The sequence below is a fragment of the Ochotona curzoniae genome, unplaced genomic scaffold, assembly GCF_017591425.1.
Source record: "Ochotona curzoniae isolate NIBS_2020 unplaced genomic scaffold, NIBS_Ocur_1.0 contig_2404, whole genome shotgun sequence".
In the NCBI taxonomy this organism is placed as follows: Eukaryota; Metazoa; Chordata; class Mammalia; order Lagomorpha; family Ochotonidae; genus Ochotona; species Ochotona curzoniae.
Window position 1 is genome coordinate 11579784 of NW_024465451.1, and position 21693 is coordinate 11601476.

At 41.2% G+C, this 21693-nt stretch overlaps 1 protein-coding gene across 1 annotated transcript in view; it reads right to left on the reverse strand.

The window, feature by feature from the left end:
• Positions 1 to 21693, reverse strand: part of FOXJ3 (forkhead box J3) — a 141878-nt gene that overhangs the window by 98282 nt on the left and 21903 nt on the right. Inside the window, exon 2 of the mRNA XM_040974311.1 lies at positions 14100 to 14160. Coding sequence (XP_040830245.1) covers positions 14100 to 14143 — 44 coding nt within the window. The 5' untranslated portion in view covers positions 14144 to 14160. The remainder of the gene's footprint in view (positions 1 to 14099; positions 14161 to 21693) is intronic.

Here is a 21693-nt window from a genome sequence, read left to right on the forward strand (position 1 = left end):
AGCTGCAAAACTTCAGCCTTAACAATAAAGTGGTGTTGAATCAGGTGTTACCTTTCCACAAACTACTGGTCTGAATGGCATCATCGAATCCACCATTCCCTTAAAAGCTAAAAAATGTCACTGACGACCTTGAACAAGGTAAAACACACTCTTCATTTACAAGTAAAATTTTGCATTTCCTTGCATTATGAAGTAACAAATTACAGCACCATTAGCAACACCTGTGTCTTTGACAGCAACAAAAACAATATATGGAGGGAAGCCTAAGCCTATCAGCCTGCTGGCTGCTTGGAGCCAGTGGGGGCTGGCTAGCCCAGGCTCTAAGCTGCCAGGCAGCAGAGCTCAGGGCAGATGGCCTGGGCCCCTCGGCCAGCCACGGGCTTGGAGCCTGGTGGGTCAGATTGCCCCTGAACATGGCTCGGGTCTGGAGGGAGGCTTGGGCCCATTGGCTCACCATGTGCTCAGAGCCAGGTGGATCAGTTTCCCCTGGGGGATGGGGCTTGGGTCTGGAAGAAGGCCTAAGTCAATTGGCCTGCTGGCTATTCAGAGCTGGAGGGGGGCAGCTAGCCCAGTCTCTGAGCTCTCAGGAGGCAAGGCTTAGCCCAAGTGGCCCAAGGGCTTCACCCAGCACCTTTGGCACCCGGGTCTCCCAGCGGTGGGACCTTGAGGGAAGAATGCATGAACCTTTAAGGTTCAGACTGACATAGCAACCCTAGAGGGATAGCAGAACTGGGGTAGTTACTAATGACCAATGCCAATACCATTCACTGGGACACACTAAAGATAGGGCTGTGGACCTATTTGGTAGGGTTAGACCATAGTACTCATCAACGAGAGTTCAGACAGGGAACCTGTAATGCTAGGCTGAACCATACCACTGTCCAGGATTCAACAGAACTGGGTCTGGAAGCAGATTTTGTGGAAGACATGTGGGCCTACCCCCTCGTTCGGCAATTTCAGCTAGTTTGCTTTGAGCTGGGGTGGTGACAAGCTGAGCTAAGTATGACCATGGAACCACCACTCATGAGTACTGGGATTGGGCATGGGCTGGGGTGGTCCAGGCTGCAGCACCTGCAAACACACCCAAGAATATACATATAGGATAGAGGGGATAGCCTATGACCGGTAAGGACTTAGCACCAACTGACACGGGTGAGCTATGGGTCTGGGAACGAGTCTGGTGGAGGGAACTAGGGCAACTTCCCTGATGGGCCACTGCTCCTGTTCATGAGCATGCAACTCGGGCCTGACTGCTGATCAGACCAGGCATTGTAGCTCCAACTGTCCGCATGTGTATGGGGTGATTTTGGAAGGAAGTAGACCAGGCAGGTCCAGGCCAAATTTGGCTCACTGGCAAATGCAGGAGCCAGGCTGGAAAGCAGGGCATGCCTGGCTGGGCTATCACACCTGCTGGTTTGTATGAGTCATGGATGAGAGTAAACTGAGCATGGCCAGGCTTAGCACTTGCCAGCAATATTTGGGATTGAGTGCAGACCAGGGCAAGCCAGGCTACAGCATCCAATGGCAAAGATCAAGACAGGGGATGGGCTAGGCAGAGCTGGATCAAAGCAACCACTGACATGAGTTCTGGTACTGGGAACAGGCCTGGTTAGGGAACATAGTGGATGCCCCAGCTATGTTGTGGTTCGCACTGGTGAGCATGACAGCTGGAATGCGGGTGGTCTGGTCTGGACATGGCTGCAGTGGACATGGGTGTGGAAAGGCTCTGGGGCATGCCAGACTGAGCTGGCCTGCATCCACTGGTGCCCATGAGAGTCAGAGTAGATGTAGTATAGCTTGGGCTAGGTTTCCACTCCCACTGGGCTACAAGAGAGCTGCATCAGGACATGAATTAGCTATGGCTGGGCTGAAACACCCAACAGTAAGAACTGGATTGAGGGCCCAATGCAATAGCCTAGTGGCTAAAGTCCGCGCTGCGAATGCGCTGGGATCTCATATTGGCACCAGTTCTAATTTCAGCTGCCCCACTTCTCATACAACTCCCTGCTTGTGGCCTGGGAAAGCAGTCGAGGATGGCCCAAAGTTTTAGGACCCTTCACCCACATGGGAGACCCAGAAGAGACTCCAAGCTCCTGGCTTTGGATCAGCTCAGCTTCAGCCATTGTGGTTACTTGGGAAGTAAACCATCAGACAAAAGATCTTCCTCTCTCTCTCCTCCTCTTTGTAAATCTGCCTTTCCAATAAAAAATTAGTAAAATCTTGACCAGGTTACAGTACATGCTGGCATACGTTTAGCTCAAGTATGGGGGAAGGCCAGGCTAGGCCAGTTCATAACACCCACTGGCAGATGAGAACCAGGACAGAGTACAGGACAGGCTACGTCTGGCTGCATTACCAACCAGTTCACACTAGGACCGGGACTGGGAGCTTACTGCACCAGGTTGGGCAGCAGCTCCAACCAGAGTGAGCTGGAATGGGAACAGATCAGACCAAGCCAGACTACAGCACTAGCCAACAAATGCCAAGGTGACATGAGCTACTTCAGACTGGGCCGCAGCACACACACAACTGGGACAGGTCAGGCGGTTTGAGCCTGGTAGGGGAGCAGTGGGGACTCCAATGCTGAGCCAACGCTCATGCTGGTGAGTGTGAAAACTGGAACTGTGGGCAGATCAGGCTGGACAGGACTACAACACCTATTGGCTTACATGTGACCCGGGTTGGGGGAGAGCCAAGCTGGGGTAGCCAACTGTATCCAATGGTACAGGCATGAGCCAAAATAAGGGAAGACACGTTGGACGTAGCATCAGCTGGCAAGTGCTAAGACTGGGGGCAAGTCCTTTCAAGCTAGACCACAAAACCATTTGGAGAGTGAAAGATCCAAGGTGGTAAGTGGGTCCAGTGGAGGGGTTGTGGGCACCTCTCTGATGGGCTATAACTCCTACTGGTGAGCATGAGAACCAGGACTAGGGGCGGGCCAGGCTGAACAGGCAGTGGCACCCCGCTGGCATGAGTGTGTGGGCTGGAGGGTGGAGTTGGTTGGACCGAGTTAGGCTTCAGCACCCAATGATGTATACGAGATCCCAATGGGATGTGGGGCAGATGTGACTGGTCCACTGCTCATGTTGGCAGGCACAGGAACCAGAGCTGGAGGGCCAGTCCAGCGGGGGTTACTGAGGGTCACTCTGACTGAGCTGCAGCTCCCCTTGTGGTACATGAGGGCTGAGTGTGTGCTGATCCTTATACTTGCTACTGAACATTCTGTCTGATGTACTAATTTAAAGCACAAGTACTATTACCACAAAATTGTCACTCTGATAACCATCACTCAATATAACAGTTTCCTTTGCAAGCTTAAGTTTTTTTAATCAATTTTGAAGTATTATCTTGAGAACGAGTCATAGGCTTCAGCAGACTGCCAAAGAGGCTATACAGTACCAAAATAAGAAATCCGAAGAGTAGAGCTTTCACACTAAAAAATGTCTGTGTCTGGCCAAGTTCTTTGTTCTTTCTTCTTATTTCTTTTTTTTTTTGTTTGTTTGTTTTTAACTTTTTTTTTCTTTCTCTTAGGCAAGTTCTTTAGTTCTAATTACTCAAAGAAACAAAAAGCCTACAAAATAAAAAGTTTAAAATAACTATACAGGAAAAAGGGATACAGTCTAAACTCTAAGCATATAAACAAAAAGTTAACTGTAAAAACTGGGCTTTTCCCATAAAGGCTTCTATATCAATACCCTCTCAGATGCAACCATCTAAAGCCAGAAAATAATGAACAAGATCAGATTTCCCTGAGGTCCACACAGGGCAAGAGAAATCTGCACCAAAAAAACAGAACCAAGGAACTTTGACTCTCAGAGTCTGCCACTGCTACCCAGAACTTTCTGATACCTACTCAGAGTCACCCGTTATCCTCTTTCCTGAATGGATAGCTTTTATTGCTGTTATATTATTCTTTCTCCATCACTGTGTATTACACATGTACAATGCAGACAATTCATCTTTGGTTTGTAAGTTTAAGAAACACATGGAGCCAGCCTGCAATCTGATGAAAGGGACTACATTAAAAGGTCTGAAATTTTCTGCTAGACACAGAAAATAGATGAAACTCAGGATTGTCTCCCTTGGGAAACAGGCCAAATTTGAAGTACTAAATAACAGGTAAAAGACTACACACAGACATTTCAACAGCCAAAGGGGCAGACTGTAAGAGAAGCCCAAAAAGATATAAAATCATCTCTAGAAATTGAGTTTGCATTATCACATAATATAAAAAAGATAGATTTTCAACTAAAATTATTAACTTCAATTGCCTTTTCAAACAAACATGGCTGGCATTACTTTTTCTTAAGTTAGTATAAGAGCAGCATTTAGCCTAGAAGTTAAGACACCAGCATCCCACATCAGACTACCTGGTTCAATTCCCAGGCTCTAGTTCTGGACTCTGATTCCCTGCCAACTGCAGACTCTAGGAGGCAGTGGTGACGGCTTGGGTAACTGGGTTCCTGCCACCCATATAAGAAAACTTGACCATGTTCCAGGCTCCTGGTTTCTGCACGGCCTAATCCAGGCTGTTGCAGGCATCTGGGTAGTGAACCAGAGAACAGCAGGGTACTTACGCACTCTATCATTTATTCATTCCTATTCTCTGTCTATACCTGTCAAATAAATGACATCTTTAATAAGTTTGAACTAGTGATACCACCAAAATGGCTTCTATTTTAGTTCAGCTTCAGTAAAGTAACAGAGTCAACATCCAGAATTGGAAAACTACAGCCCTGTCTGCACCAAGATTATCTGGACTAGAAATCAAGCTTTTCCACTTTAATCATGTGACATTAAAAAGTAAAATCAACCTTTTCATACCTCAGTTTCTTCATCTATAAAATGATGAGTGCTTACCCCAAAAGACCAGTGTTGGAATTAAATGAGTTAATACAAATTAATCGCTAGGAGTAATCTCTAACACACAGTAATCATTCCCTAAATAGTAACTATTAATAATACTACCAAATTCACACCTTCAGGGTTCTCTCAGTTTTGCATGATTGTACTCTTGCTCAGAGCTATTAAACTTACCTATTCTAAATGACACAACCATCATTTAATCTTGGTAGAAATGAGCCCCTTATTCAATTCCACTCTAAAAAATTACCCAAAGAGCAGAAGTTAAAATTCTGTTTCTAGTTTGTATTATGAAATTAGTAGACAGTAAACTCCACTCCCTGAAGTCATGCACAAAATCCCATTGATTTCAAAAAGCAGTTCTAAATCCACATTGAGGAGAATAAAAGCTCCGGTTGGACAACTTACAGCTAAAAGACCAAGATGCGACAAGGAAAACAAAGAAATGTGCTTTTATCAACATCTGGCACAGGACTTGCTTCCTCCTTACAAAATTCCCACATAATGTTATTTGGAATGTTTCTATCTCCTATACCTCTGTTCCCCCCTTTCATACTGCAACGTTAGTGTTCCAAACTCCAGAATTAGTCACTTGCTCTTCTCCTCCAATAAAAACTCCTTTCAAAGCAGTTGATCTCTGTTCCATTTAGGAAGAAAATGAACAGCTTTAGGCAACTTTTGGCTAAAATACAAATAACCGGGCTTTCTAAACTTCCTATGAGTGCTACCAGCTTTTAAGGCAAATCTTCAGATTCAAAGTATTTTACAGGAAGGAATAATAATTTACATGGGGAACTCAACAAGCAGTAGATTATTCTTCAAAACTCTTATTAATTTTCACAACATGTTTTTCACCACTAAAATTTTAACAATTCTCATGATATAGCATCTGCAAGAATTTGGGAGCTTTAGTGAGAACCACAACTAGTAAACACAATTGGAATTTCAGAGCTACTTACTAAATCAGAGATTAAAGTTTATGTAGCTAATACAGCAGAGGTGAGCCAGTCCTATCTTTTAGTGTTGAGAATGATATACGGGAAATGTTAAAGAGGCAGCTTATGGAGAGGGCATTGAAGCATAGCTGGTTAAGCCACTGCCTATGATGCTGGCATCCCATACAGGCCCCAGTGGGTTCTGGTTGCTCCACTTCCAATCCAGTTCTCTGTTAATGTACCTGGGAAAGCTGTAGAAAATGGTGCCAAGTGTTTTGGCCACATGATAAACCCACACAAAATTCCCAGCTCCTGGCTTAGCCAGGCCCAAAGCTGGTCACTGCAGTCATTTGGGGGATGAATCAGCAGATGCAAGATTTCCTTTTCCTTTTTTTTTTTAAGGATTTATTTATTTTTTATTGGCAAGAAGGATTTTACAGACAAGAAACAAAGAGAAAGATCTCCCATCCATTGGTTCAATCCCCAAATGCCTGCCTGCAATGGCTGGAACTAAGCTGATCCAAAGCCAGGAGACAGAAGCCTCCTCTGGGTCTCCTATGCAGTATAGGGTCCCAAGTTTTAGACCATCCTTCACTGTTTCCCCAGGCCACAGGCAGGGAGCTGGATCAGACATAAGAGCAGCCAGTATACTAACTGATGCCTATATGGGATGCTAGTGCTTACAGGTGCATTACTCAATTGAGTCATCGACTGCCCCCTCAGAGTCTTAAAAGAAAAAAAAAAAAAAAAGAAAGAAAGAAACGGCTTAAACTGTTAAACTGATATCATATGCTCTTTGATCAGCAGTTACCAAAATCTAGGCCAAAGACGTTTAAAGAATATTTTCCTGGGGGCCCAGTGCGGTAGCCAAGTGGCTAAAGTCCTCACCTTGCATGCACTGGGATCCCATATGGGCACTGGTTCTAATTCCAGCTGCTCCACTTCCCATCCAGCTCCCTGCTTGTGGTTTGAGAAAGCAGTTGAGGATGACCAAGGCCTTGGGTCCCTGCAACCACGTGGGAGACCAAGAAGAATCTCCTGGCTGCTCGCTTTGGATAGGAGTTAGCTAGAATTAGTTCCTGCCATTGTGGCCACTTGGGGAGTGAATCAGACGGAAAATCTTCCTCTCTGTCTCTCCTCCTCTCTGTATATCTGACTTTCTGATAAAATTAAATAAATTAAATAAATCTTTATTTAAAAAAAGAATATTTTCATGAAAAATATTTACCTTTAGGGCTAGATACAGTAACCTAGTAGCTAAAGTCCTCACCTTGCATGTGCTAAGATCCCATGAATGGGTGCCAGTTTGTACCCCAATGCAATTTTCCAGATATTATGTTACATGTGATATTACAACGGATTTCACAGAGAAGCATACAGGAATCCAGTTTTCTCCATCAGAAGATAGTAGTAAGATTTGCAAAACTAAAAGTAATATCAAATCTTTCACTAAGTATATTTTTTTTGGTTTTGAAAAGTAGCTTTTTCATAAAATATAATATCTATGTTAGCATATAAAGGACTTGTTATCTGTATGAATTAGAAGATGTAACTTGTAATTGGTTTTTGTTGGTAATACAATGCCACATGTGGTGGTAGAGTTCAGCTGTTCCACTTCTATTCAGCTCCCTGCCAAAATACCTAAGAAAACAGGAGAGAACCAGGGTACTTGGTCACTGCTACCTACAAGAGAAACCCAGATGGAATTCCTGGCACTGGTCCAACCCAGGTGCAGCCATTTGGGTAGGGAACAAGCAAATGAAAAGTATCTCCCTCTCACCAAATAAATCTTTTTTAAAAACATCATTGAAAATTGAAAAGATGGCTTTATTGGGGTCAAACAGATTTGGAAAACCAAATAGTTTCCACATAACATACATGACTTCTATGTACTCTTTGAAGCCCTGTATACCACACACACATACACACAGTAGGTAAAGAAGGGGAAGAATATGGTCTAAAGGAACACTGATATTTTTAAACAATTTATGATGTATTTATCTTCTAGTAAGGCAACTACGGTGGATATATCTTTCAGAAATTATAGTTCATTGGTTACAAAATCTTAAAGTTATAACAAAGATTTTTCTTAATTAAATGTGAATTTCAACCAAGGTTATTTAAGTTTTATTTTAGGTTAGATTAACACATACATATAGTATACAACATTTTTTGACATAAGTAGACATGTTGATCAAATTGGCACTATTAGCATATATCTCTCACCTTAAAATTTCGTCTGTGCTGAGAACATTCAAAATCTCCTCTCCGAACTATATTAAAACACACAATCCATACTGCTAAGCAGCTGTCTTACTGTTCACAGCATCAGCGCTTATTCTAGCTAACTGTATTTTTGTACCTGATAATAAACTTCTCCCCATCCCTGAATACAGTCTTTCCCTTGGCAGCTCTTCCCATCTTCTCCCATGTGTTCAAGAAAGCTATATTTATTATCTCCTAAAGTTGTATTGGTAATTTATAAGTTGTTCTTTCCTTTTCAGCCCAATGCTAACAAGCAAATACACAATTTCGCCTCTTACAAATTTGAAAATCATGAAGAAAAACTATCACACTTCAAGGCTTATCACAAAAATTGCAATAATCAAAATGTGTAATCTAATAGAGACAAAATCAATAGGATGCAGCTCAAACATACATGACAAGCTGATTTTTAATAAAAATACATAGACAAGACAGTGGGTTAAATAAAGATCTTTCAAAAAAATTATTTAGACAACTATTTATCTGTATGGAAAAAAACTGACAAAGCAATCCTTAACTCATTCCACACACCTAAACCTGAAAATTTCATCACAGCACTATACTATACAAGTTATACAACAAAACTCAGAAAAGTATTTACTGGATATCACACATGCACACACAATCACAATCTATAAACAAAACTGATAAAATGGTCTTCATCAAGATTCAAAACTTCTGTTCTTCAAAGAACATTGTTACAAAAACAAATAAGTCACAGAATGGAAGAAAATATCTTTAAAACATGTAGTTTAAAAGACTGCACAAAAATGCAATTATTAAAAAAAAATTAGGGTCCAATGTAATGGCTCAGTGGTTAAATCCTTGCCTTCCAAGTACCAGGATCTCATATGGACACCGCTTTATGTCCCAGGCGCTGCACTTCCCATCCAGCTCCTGCCTGTGGCCTGGGAAGCAGTCAAGGATGGCCCAAAGCCCTGAGACCCTGCACCCACATAGGAAAACCCAGAAGTTCTATGCCTTGGACTGGCTCAGCTTCAGCCACTGCGGCCACTTGGGGAGCAAACCAGTGGACAGAAGATCTCTTCTCTGTCTCTCCTTCTCTCTGTAAATCTTTCTTTCCAATTAAAAAATAAATTAATTAATTAAATTAAATAAAAACAAATTAAAAACCAATAACATGGGCCAAGAGCAGTAGCCCAGCGGCTAAAGTCCTCACCTTGTACACTGAGATTGCATACGGGTACCAGTTCATATCCTGGCTGCTCCACTTTCCATCCTACTCCCTACTTCTGGCCTGGGAAAGCAGTCAACGACAGCCTGAAGCCTTGGGCCTAAGACCACAGAGGAGATCTGGAAAAAGCTCCTGGCTCCTGGCTTTGAATTAGCTCAGCTCCAGGTATTGCAGCACTTGAGGAATGAACCAGCAGATAGAAGATCTTCTTCTCTGAGCCTTCTCTCTGTATAGCTGCCTTTCTAATAAAAAATTTAAAAATCTTAAAAAAAAAAAAGAAACCAGGTAAAAGACTTAGATATATATATATGATAGCAAAAAAAGAAAAAAAAAATCACAGAGAAACTCAAATCGCCAGGAAATAAGAAAATTTAAATTAAGACTATACCGAGTTACCACAACCAACAGGATGACTAGGGGCCAGGAAGTTAACCTGCTACTTGTGACACCAGCATCCTATATGTGCACTGGTTTGAAATCTTGATGCCCTGCTTCCAATCCAGCTCCCTGCTAATGTGCCTGGGAAAGAAGGAAGCTCTCGATCCTGGCTCCTGGCTTTGGCTTGGCCCAACAGCAGCAGCTGTGGCCATTTGGAGAGTGAAATGGTGTATGGAAGAGCTCTGTCTGTGTCACTGCCGTCATCTCTTCCAAATATATAAATAAATTCTACTTTAAAAATTTAGAATGGTTAAAATTAAAAAGACCATACTATCAACAATTTACTAACTCAACCAAAAAAAAGTTTAAAAATCAGCATAGAACCTAAATAGAGAGTTCTCAAAGAAATACAAGAGGCCAACAAATACATGAGAAAATGCTCAGTATCACTAGGCGTCACAGAAATGTAATTCAAAACCACAATTTAGCTCAGGGTATCACATTACCCTGTCAGAATGGCTCTTACCCAAAAGACAGAAGACAACTGGTGGCAAGAATGTGGAGAAAGGGGAGCCTCCATACACTACTGATAGGAATGTAATTATGCGGCCACTGTGAAAAACAGTATAGAAATTTCTTTAAAAACTATAGATATGCTCTATGATCAGTAATCCCATGATCCAATGGATCATGGATAGGCACATGAGCACATCTTATCAAAGAAATGCTGTACTATAATACCTATAGCAACACTGTTCACATAGCGAAAACAGGCAATCAACCAAAACATCTATCATCAATCAGATAAAGAAAATGTGGTGAGTATAAATCCACACATATGTACACTCACACACACACACTCTACACATACTAATATGTAGGTGGACTCAAGCCTTCCATTTACTATCCACTGGCCTATAAGGAAAGGGTCTGAATCCCTGAAGTATTTTCTCTTGAAACCTTAATTCTCACCCCTAAACAATGGACACATGTTGCTTTTCGTAGGCCACTGTCTGAAGTGTTTTCTCTAGCTCACAACAGTCCATCTGAATAGCTGCCACCCCCACCACCCTAGAAGTATTACCTCTAAGCTGTTTATATAACAGTAACACAAACTAAAGGATCAGAAACCAGAATTGCCTGATATAAGTCACTCACACAGATTTTCTTTCCCTAGAAATTTAGAGCTAGAAAGGAAAAATCATAAGAGATCAATCATAAACTTCACAAATGGGATGACTACGTGCTAGAAAAGCAAAGCTGTCTAGAAAAATCAGGAAATTAGTTAGGGAAAAGCCAGAATAAGTTCTCTGCTTAGCTTCCAAAAACTTCTCCCCAGTTTCTAGTCCCATTTTCTCACTAGTCAGCCATCTTTAGGATCTGTGAAATACTCCAGAGTTCTCCACACACATTCCTTCTCTTTCTTATTTAATGTATCTGCTACTGGTTTCCTTTCATTGCAACCAAGCAAAGCTTGACTATGTAAGTTTCCTAAGCTGAAAGATGTAATTTTTTTCTTTTTCATTGTTATTTTACCCTCCCTTGCACTAATGGGCAAGTGCAAATTTCATAGTCAGCTCCTCTTTTATCTCACCAATATATTCACTGATGCTTTTTACTTTTACTTCGTCATCATTTCCCTGTTTAAAAGAAAAAGGGAAAAAAATTTACTGTCTTTAGACAACGTTCTCAAAATTAGAATCACTGGTTTTCTATTAACCTTTTCCCAAAAATCTCCTACATCAAGTTATTTTTTATTTATCTGTTAATAGTATCCTCAATTAAGAGGGATATGTAATTGGCACATCTCATTTAAGGAATCCTGAAATGTCCCCAAGTTGGAGGTGAACTGGTTTAACCTAACATATTCATAAATATTCAAATAAAGGGTTTTAAATCTCAATGACTTCAACATACAATTGTTTCAGTATATACTACAACTAAAATATCTTTAAGACAGTCTTAACAGGGAAACACCAAAGTATGCAAAATATCTTGATGTAATCATAGAAATTTAAATTTCCAAAAGAGTTAAATTACTCTTCCTTTCATACTAAGCAAAAATATCATTCAGCCAAATTAGTTCTGGAGCAGCTCTGGAGACAAAAAAAAAGACTAATCTTCAGGGGGAACAAGTTCTTACCAGAGCTACACAAGTGCCCTTGCTTACTGGGGGAGGGGGAAATCAAGCAAAGCAGAAAACTAATATATTCGTCTACTTCCATTATAAAATGAAATGCATTCCCCATACAGAAATGCCGCATCAGTGGAAGGTCAGCCCTGATGTGCTGAGAACTCGGGTACACAAATGCTAATGGTAGCTTCATTGCTCATTTTTCTTTTGTGGCATTCTAGACAACCAGAATTTCTGAGAAGCCTAAGGATTTCTTTATGTTCACGGCTCTAGCAATTTTGTATCCCTTCCATCTCTGCCTTCCAAACCAGGCCATCCCAACTCTCATTGTTGCTTACTGTGCTCTAGTTACACCGCCCTCCTCACTGCTACTCAGACAGACTCCTGTCTTGGCACTCTGTGGCTTCTCTCCGACTGGAATGTTCATCTTTCACATACTCAATAGATGTTCAATTCCGCCACTCTGCCAGGTCTTCATTCATGTCAACTCTTTGGTGAAACTTTTCACCCTGTGTAAAATAACATCTACTCCTCTACTTCCCACCACCTTTTATTCCATTTTTCTCTTTAGCCCTTGCCCCTGTCACTAACAGATGTTTCTTAATTGTCTCTCTACTAGAAAGCACACTCTATGATTATGTGACTTTACCCATTTTGTTCACTGTTATGGACCCAGCATTCAGAACATTACCATACAACAAATTAGGTGCTCAATATGCTGAATAAATACATCATCCTGCCGTCTGCAACACCACAGCAAACTACCGGGTTCTGAAATCAACACTCGACAGTCTAATTTGAAAGATTTCAAATCATAGGTTAGGTCTAGGTTATTTTTGAAACTGCTTTGTGAATCAGAGTAATTACTCAAGCTAAGTTGCTGACAAAAAAACACAGAAGTCTAAGCAAGCACATAAATCTCACATTTATCTACTTTATTCATTGGACTTCAAATAAGATTTAATTTGAAAAAAGAATTTAGTGATCAAAATCTGTCATACATCAACTTAATTCTTTTTACATTTCACTAAATTTATTATAAATGAGAGTAATCTGTATATTATGTTTACATCTTTCAGAAACAAATTAAAATTAGTATCTTTAATTTTATTTAATAATCCACTACAAAGGAAATCAAAAATTACTATTTTATAATTAAGAAAAATAGAAAGTAGATTAAACTTTTAAGGAATGAACTATAAAATTACATTATTTTGTGTGCAAGATTATCCCCTTCTAAATGCATTTGGTTCATTAAATGGAGATTTAAAGCATCCAAATTACATTACCACAATCATCTCTATAAGAAAAAAAATTATCCCACTTCTTGATAAAACTACAGTATTTTATTCTGAACCTCACCTTGAAATCCACTATAATGTGACTTGACCAGTATAACTTGTTAGATGTTCCAATAAAGTGGGAAAAAAAAAAGGCACAGGTGCTGCGGTTTAGTAGCTTAAGCCACCACCCGAACCACTAGCACTCCATATGGGTCAGTTTATGCGAATGTACCTAGCAAAGCAAAGGAATATGACTCAAGTGCCTGGATACCTAAACCCATTAAGAGACCCAGAAGAAGCGCCTGGCTCCTCATTTCACCTGACTGCAGCAGCCAACTGGGGAGTTAGCCAGAACCAGCAGATTCAAGTCTCTCTCCTGTCTCTCCCCTCATTCTTTCAAATAAATCCTTAAAAAAAAACTTAAGGGGGGAGAGGAGAGAAAAAGAACCAGAGCAATATGAGAAAACTACTTAAAAAAAACAAAAAAAAAACTTTTTTAAAAAAAGAGAAACTACTTAAAAACAACAACAACAACAAAAGGGGGAGCCAGCACAGAAGCTTAGTGTCTAAATCCTCCCATTGCATCCACCAGGATCCCATATCGGCACTAGTTCCTGTTCCAGCTGCCCCACTTTCCATCCAGCTCCATGCCTGTGGCCTGGGAAAGCAGTCGAGGATGGCCCAAGCCTTGGGATGTTCTGGCCAGCAGTGCCAGTAACGTGGACACTGTAGTGCTAGGCTTAACGAGTGCTAGTCAACTCTTTAGCCCACAGCATTGGGACCTGCACCCAAATGGGAGACTCAGAAGAGGCTCCTGGTTCCTGGCTTTGGTTCGGCTCAGCTCCAGCCATTGACGCTACTTGGAGAGTGAACCAGCAGATAGAACATCTTCCTCTCTGTATATCTGCTTTTCCAATAAAAGAATAAAACAAATAAGAAAGGAAAGAAGGAAGGAAGGAAGAAAGGGAGGGAGCGAGGGAGAGAAGAAAAGAAAGAAAGAAAGAAAGAAAGAAAGAAAGAAAGAAAGAAAGAGAAAAACCACTCACCTTAATGAAGTTACAGATGGACAAGCCTGTCCATACAAACCCATCTGGCCCCAAAGAGAATCTAAAAAGTAAAGAAGAATTAATTATTAAGATGCTCTCAAGTAAATGAGACTATTAATCACACTACAGTTGTAATTAAAACACTCAGAACGCAGAAACACAAGTTTAAAGAGTCACCATTATCAGAATAAAAATTTAAATAAAAAATGCTGAGTGATAAAAGGGATCACACCAGAGGCATGGGAGAAACAGGCAGAGTTATAACTCTGACATGCAAAAAAACTGAGATCTCATATAAAATTTATCAGTCACACTTACACTATAGAAAACCTGTGTCCAACCTACACAGTGGAATCGTAGGGATTCCAGAGGTGCCTAAGAGCTGCTCCAGCTTAGGCATGCAGGTTTCCCACCCATGTAACTGTCCTCCCTCCATCTACTCTCTTCAAAGCATTTTATTTTATATACTGGACTTCTCCAAGACTTCATCTGAAGAAACAGTTCTTCCCATTGTTTTAAAAAGAGTAGCACTGGAGGAGAGAAGGAGCTTGATTATGACAATTCTAGCTTTAAATGCTGTGACACTACTGAGACCCTTGAAGAATTTAAATAATCTCGGTCAATCTCAGTTTTTTCAACTGTAACTTACACTTAATATCACCCATTAACTGTCAGGTTTGCTGTTAGAGTAAGTGAGCAAATGCAAAAGTATCTTTTACACCACTAAGATCTGGCACAAGGCATAGTGTAAATATTTTCATTAGGCTAAGGATGATCCACAAATGCCTGTAAATAATAGAAATGAGATCAGGTTGGAATAGGTGTTAAGTGTATACAGATGCATGTAGTGCACACATGGTGCTGACTGAGCAACTAAAGAGAACATGTCGAGCAAGAAGACATTAGTCACTACTTCCCAGCTGTAGCCAAATATTGTAAAACTTCACAATTATTCAAGAGAAACATATTAAAAACTGTATCATAAACACACTGGTTTTTTTTATTTCCTAAATAAATACCATGTGCACCAAGCAAAACACTGATTTATTTCATTCTAAGTTGACAAGTTTTAGAGGCTAAATGAATCCATGCCTAGTTGTCCCTGCATTCATCAAACACAGTACCTCCTCCAGAACGACAGCAGATGATTTAATCACTGTATCCACCGAAAATAACTAAAACACTGTAAAAATGTTTTTAATTATAAATAAGCAAAAGCCTAACAGAAAATAAAGTCAATCAGAGACCAAAACTAAACTAAGGGAAAGGAAGAAAAACTAGAGAGGTATACAAAATGTTAAAATCAGCAATTTGCCAAACCCTACAAATTCCCACCTGCACTTCCAAGACTTCTTAAGCCCAAATGTATAAGAAGGGTTTAGGTCTCACATAAGAGAACTGTAAAGAAACCTGCTTGGAACCAGCATCATGGGACAGCCAGTCACGCTGCACCATACAAGACCAGCATCCCATCGGGGTCACCCAGATGCCTGATCCAGCTCCCTGCCAATGTGCCTGGGCCCCTGCATCCACATGGGAGATCCACCAGCTCCACAATCCTAGCTAGGACCTGACCAAGCCCTAGCTCATATGGCCATTTGGAGTGAACCAGCAGATGGAAGATCTCTTTCTCTTCCCTCTCCTCTCTCTGTAATTTCTAAATAAATCTTAAAAACAAACCAGCGAAAACTGCTCACAAACTATAGTACTCAGGGCTGAGGAGGGGATGGGAAGTTATGCCAGGAGGACAGCAGTGTCTTACTGCTACTGCACAATCACAAACAGACCCCCTACTGCAGATTATAATTTTTTAAACTATAATTTTGTGAAATCATAGGGTGACAGTGTGCCCCATTCTATTTTTACAGGAGAATTTGCCTTTGATCTAAGGCCCAGAAAATTCCCACAGGTAATATTCGAAAACAAAGGAATTCATAATAATAAAAAAATCATAAAACCCAGGGGCTGGTTCTATGAAGCACCTTATAAACTGTCACCTAGAATGCTGGCAACTAACAAACTGAGTGCCTGACTCAAGAGCCAGCTATTCTATGCTCTCAACCCAGCTTTTAATGCCCTGGGAGGCAACAAATGACGGTCCAAATGCTTGGGCTCCTGCCACCCACATAGTCAGAAACAGCAAAAATATCAGTTAACATATCAATACTACAAGGAGTCAGACACAGAAATTACTGGACACCCCCTCTACTGTTACACTGTATGGGTGATTTTTGTCTTGCATTTTAATTACCTGTATTAATATCAATTTCAAACCATCGTTTCTAGCAGGGATCCATATTCCCTCCTAGAAATCCCAAATGTACCATATCTAAAGCTGAATAAGCATCTTTACTTAATACACTTTCTACCTTGATACAGCCCATTCATCCAGGAGTAGCTTTCAAGTTTCTAGCCTAATCTTTCCTTTTATTAAAGCAAAATACTTCCTAGCAACTTTTTGCAACTCTTGGTTTTCTGAGGAACTGCTCCTCTAAAAACTTGTGGCCTTCTAAGCTACTCCTCTCCAAGGAAGTAATGTGGCTAGTGAGCACAGGTAACTGTTCTTTACTCTCCATCCAGCGAGCAGGTATGCCTGCTCTGCTGATTCAAACATCCCGGCCAGGTAAGCTGGCGGTGCGTATGCAGAGATGAGTGTGTACGTGCTTAAAGTCCACCAACATGACCAATCCGCTCTTTTTAACCTAAATCACATCCAAAAAGCTAAGTTTTACCAAAAACAACGGCAACACCTTCAAAAGTTAAACACAGAGTAACCAAAGGACCCAGAAACTACTTATATGTACCTCCAAGAGAAATGTTCCTACAAAAGTTTGCACAAAAATGTTCATAGCTAGATTCATAATAATCCAAAAAAGGAAATAATGTAAATATTTGTTCATCAACTGATAAATGAACAAAATGAAAAATCCATGTAACAAACAATGGGAATGAATTGCTAGTACACAGTATTACAGGGAAACACCCCGAAAGCCATGTGTCCAGTGAAAAAAATCAGACACAAAAGACCACATGAGGCAGGTATTCAACGACACAGCCAAGACTACGTCGCATAGAGAAGTCCCAGCTCTGTTTCCAATTTCAGCTTTCTACAAATCTGGTCACTGAAATGCAGCAGTCATAGCTCAAGCAACTGACTCCTTCACCTACGTGAGCGACGCAGACTGAGTGAATTTTCAGCTCACTACTTCAGCCTGGCCCAAGGCCAACTGTGACAGGCAGCTGCAGAATAAACCACCAAATGGGAACTCTATCAAACAAACAAACAAACAAAAAAGCCCACACAGGAAAATCCACAGAAATGGAAAGCAGACACTGTGATGCCAAAAGACGGGGGTTGCAACAGGAAGGTAGATACTGACTGCCCTAAGATTTCATTCTGCAGTGATGAAAACATTTCGTTAGTGAAGATGGCTGCACAGTCTTATAAATACATGAAATCACTGAATTGTATTTTAAACTTGTAAATTTAATGGTATGTACCCATATAGAAACTAATTTTTTTAAAAGTACCATCTCAGGGCCTGCACTGTGGCTTAAAAGATTAATTCTCTACCTGCACATATCAGTGTTTGATATGATTGCTGGTTTGCATCCCAGCTGCTCCACTTCCAATCCAGCTCCCTGCTTGTGACCTGGGAAAGCAGTGGAGGATGACCCAAACCCTTGGGACCCTGTACCCATGCTGGGGTCCCAGAGTAAGCTGCTGGTTCCTGATCGGGCTCAGCTCCAGCTGCTGCAGCCATTTGAGGAGAAAACCAGTAGATGGAAGATCTTTCTGTTTGCCCTTTCCTCTGTAACTCTTTCAAATAAAAATTTCTTTCAAACAAATATTTTTTAAAAAGCACTATCTTGGGTCTGGCACAGTAGCCTAGTGGCTAAAGTCCTCACCTTCCACACACCTGGATCCCATATGAGCACCGGTTCTAATCCCCAGCCACCCCACTTCCCATCCAGCTTCCTGCTTGTGACCTGGGAAAGCAGTTGAGGACAGCCAAAGCCTTCGGTTCCTGCATCTATGTGGGAGACCCCAAACGGCTCCTGGCTTTGTATTGCCTCAGCTCTGGCCGTTGTGTCCACTTAACGAGTGAATCATCAGACAAAGAGCTCCCTGTCTCTCCTCCTCTCTGTATATCTGACTTTCCATTTAAAAAAAAAAAAAACTATCCTGTTTTTTCATATGTTGCTTTTCAATCCTCAGTCAGCTGAAAAGCAGGCAAGAGAAAATGGCCATACACATACACACTGAGACCCCTGAACATCAACACCCTCAGGACCCCCAATTATCTTCCTCGTCTTTTCCAGCCTCGACGCCATGGTTTGTTTTCTCCACATTTCATCTGGATTACTGCCACTAAATGATGTCCTGAACCTCACCTTACTAAATGGAAGAACGTGAGATCTACTCTCCACCAAGCAACTGAACTTCAAAAAAGGTAGTTTAAAGTTTACAGTGAATCTTGCAAATTTCAAAATGTGCCCAATTACAGTCTCATGTTTCTGTGGCACCAATTATGGTTGAACAATTATATGAACACATTTAATAAATTCACAATTTATATGGTTTAAGTTGGTGCCAGCAGTATCTACCAGCATTTTCTCTAAATCCTTTGAAAGCCGTTAGTCATTAAGATATGTGTGGAGAATTCAACATTAGAATATAAGTAGTGAAAGCTGTCATGCATGAATGGGTATGCAGATTAGGTAATTTTATCATATTTTGCCACCAACAGAAGCACATGGAATTACACCTAGCATAAGCAGTGTTTGAGTACATATCAAACTGAGTGACAAACCATTAGAAAGCAATTGCTGTAACAAACTTATGTAAAATAATGCACTGATTGAGGGCAAAAGAGGAAATTAGAAAAAAGCCCTAGTAATTTCTACAAACCCTCTCCCAGAGATATATATAATGTTTTATAATTCCAACAATGATCTTAAGCATGAAGATCCAGATTCAAATCTCAATTTACAATTACTATAGGACTTTGAATAGATTATTAACTTCCTTTTTTTTAGATTTATTTTTTATTTTTATTGGAAAGGCAGATATACAGAGAGGAAGAGAGACAGAGAGGAAGATCTTCTGTCCGATGGTTCACTCCCCAAGCTACCACAACGGCTGGAGCTGAGCCAATCCAAAGCCAGGAGCCAGAAGCTCTTCTGAGTCTCCCACACAGAGGCAGGTCCCAAGGCCTTGGGCTGTCTTTGACTGCTTTCCCAGGCCACAGGCAGGGAGCTGGATGGGAAGTGGAGCCTTCAGGATTAGAACCGGCGACCATACGGGATCCCAGCGCGTGCAAGGTGAGGACTTTAACCACCATGCTATTGCGCCAGCCTAGGTTATTAACTTCTCTCATTAAAAAAAAAAAAAACTACACTGAAGTTACTATGACTATAGCTTGAATAAAAGCACCTGCACAATATCAGACAACGGTAAGAATTGAAAACATACTAGAAATAAATGCTACAGTACCAAAAGGTCAAAAAAGATGTTTTATATTTTCTTACTTCTACCTCATCTTTCAAAGGCCTAAAAGTATGAAATTATTAAGATTCATGAAAAATTATTTAGGTAACTTGATTGAACACTGTGAACTGTTATATCATTAGTCATCGGTAATCATGAAAGCAGTTGTAGAAACAACCTGAGTCTTAATCAATCCAAATAGGGGAAATCTGCCAGAAGAAGGCGTAAATGGAAAAGAATCCTGCAGAATGAGTAGCACTCAGATGTTCATCTAGCCCCACTAGGTAGGCCTGAAGGCAGTGGTACAGCTTGAGCTTGTAGGTCATCTGCTTGAGCCCTCAAGAGTCTCCTCATTTGGAGATCCTCCTCATGAGGATCCTCAATTACCAAGAAGGCCAAATACGCCATTAAGAAACAAGGAACGGGTTGACTTTTTGCTTTGCTTATTAAAAAAAAGGCAGCTTGAGACCAGGCTGTGTCCTAGCAAGTTAAGTCACTGCCTGCAGCACTCATAAAAACACATTGGTTCAAATCCTGGCTATTCCACTTCCAATCCAGCTTCCTACTAACGGCCTAAGAAAGCAGTTGAAGATGGTCCACATTCTTGGGCCCCTACATTCAATTTGGGAGACCCAGAAGACGCTCCTGGTTCCTGGCTACAGTACAGTCCAACTCCAGCTGTTGCAGTCATTTGAAGAGCATACCAACTGATGGAAAATCTTTCACTCTGCTTTTCAAATAAATAATTAAAACCTTCTTTTAAGGGAAGAAAAAAAACTGAGAAAATAGATAGCAACCATGATTTAAGCACAGGAAAGGCAAACACAGTGTTAAATGTATGCCAAAAGAGAAATAAAGGGCCCGGCGCGGTGGTGCAAGTGGTTAAAGGTCCTCGCCTTGCACGCCCGGGATCCCATATGGGCGCCGGTTCTAATCCCGGCAGCCCCGCTTCCCTTCCAGCTTCCTGCTTGTGGCCTGGGAAAGCAGTTGAGGACAGCCCAAAGCTTTGGGAACCTGCACCCGCGTGGGAGACCCGGAAGAGGCTCCTGGCTTCGGATCGGCATAGTATCGGCCCGTTGCGCTCACTTGGGGAGTGAATCATTGGACGGAAGACCTTCCTCTCTGTATATCCGCCTTTCCAATAAAAAAATAATAAAAAATAAATCTTTAAAAAAAAGAGAGAGAAATAAAGTGAAAAATACTGACTTTTAACAAAAGACAATACTAACAGAGTAAATGCATTTCTGCCCCTAATGAGTGAGATCTGCACTGAGTTTCTAGCTCCCAGCGTTCTCCCAGCCTCAGGCCCAGTCCTGTGGGCATTTGTGTAGGAGAGCAACAAGGGGAAGTCCTTCCTCTCCACTCACTTTAAATTTTTTTTAAGTGGGGAAGAATTTGAACACACATTTCTACAAAGTAGTTACTGCCCAATAAACCCAGAAAAAGATGTTCAACATTATCAGTCACTAAGAAAACGTAAATCAAAACCACAACAAAGAGAGCTATAATCAGAGCCAGCTTGGGAACCAGCATTAAGGAGCAGCACATTAACCGCACCTAGTGATGCCAACATCGCATATCAGAGTACCAGCCCAAGATCTGGCTGCTCTTCTGATCCAGCTTTCTGCTAACGAACCTGAAAAGGCAGTGAACATAGCCCTCGCTCTCATGTCGAAAAACAGAATGGAGAGCCCAGATTCTACCTGGCCCCAGTACTGGCTATTGCAGACATTTGGGGAGCCAATCAGCAGACGGAAGACATGCCTTCCCTAACCCCACACCCTCTGCTGTGTTCAAATATTAAGCTTTTAAGATATATCAAAACTTTGAAAATGACACTACATGTTTTGGCAAAGATGCAGAGAAACAAACTCTTTACACATTGCTAGTAGAAATGTAAAACAGAAAACAACACAGTCACTCTGGAAAACAGCTTGACAATTCATCATCAAGTTAGAGTTACGATACAACCAGCAATTCCACTCCCAGGGTATAATACTCAAGAAATGAAAACATGATTCCATAGAAAAGTCTGTGCAAGAGTGTTCACAGCAGTATTAAACCATCACAGCAAGCAAGTGGAAACAATTCAAATGCCTGTCA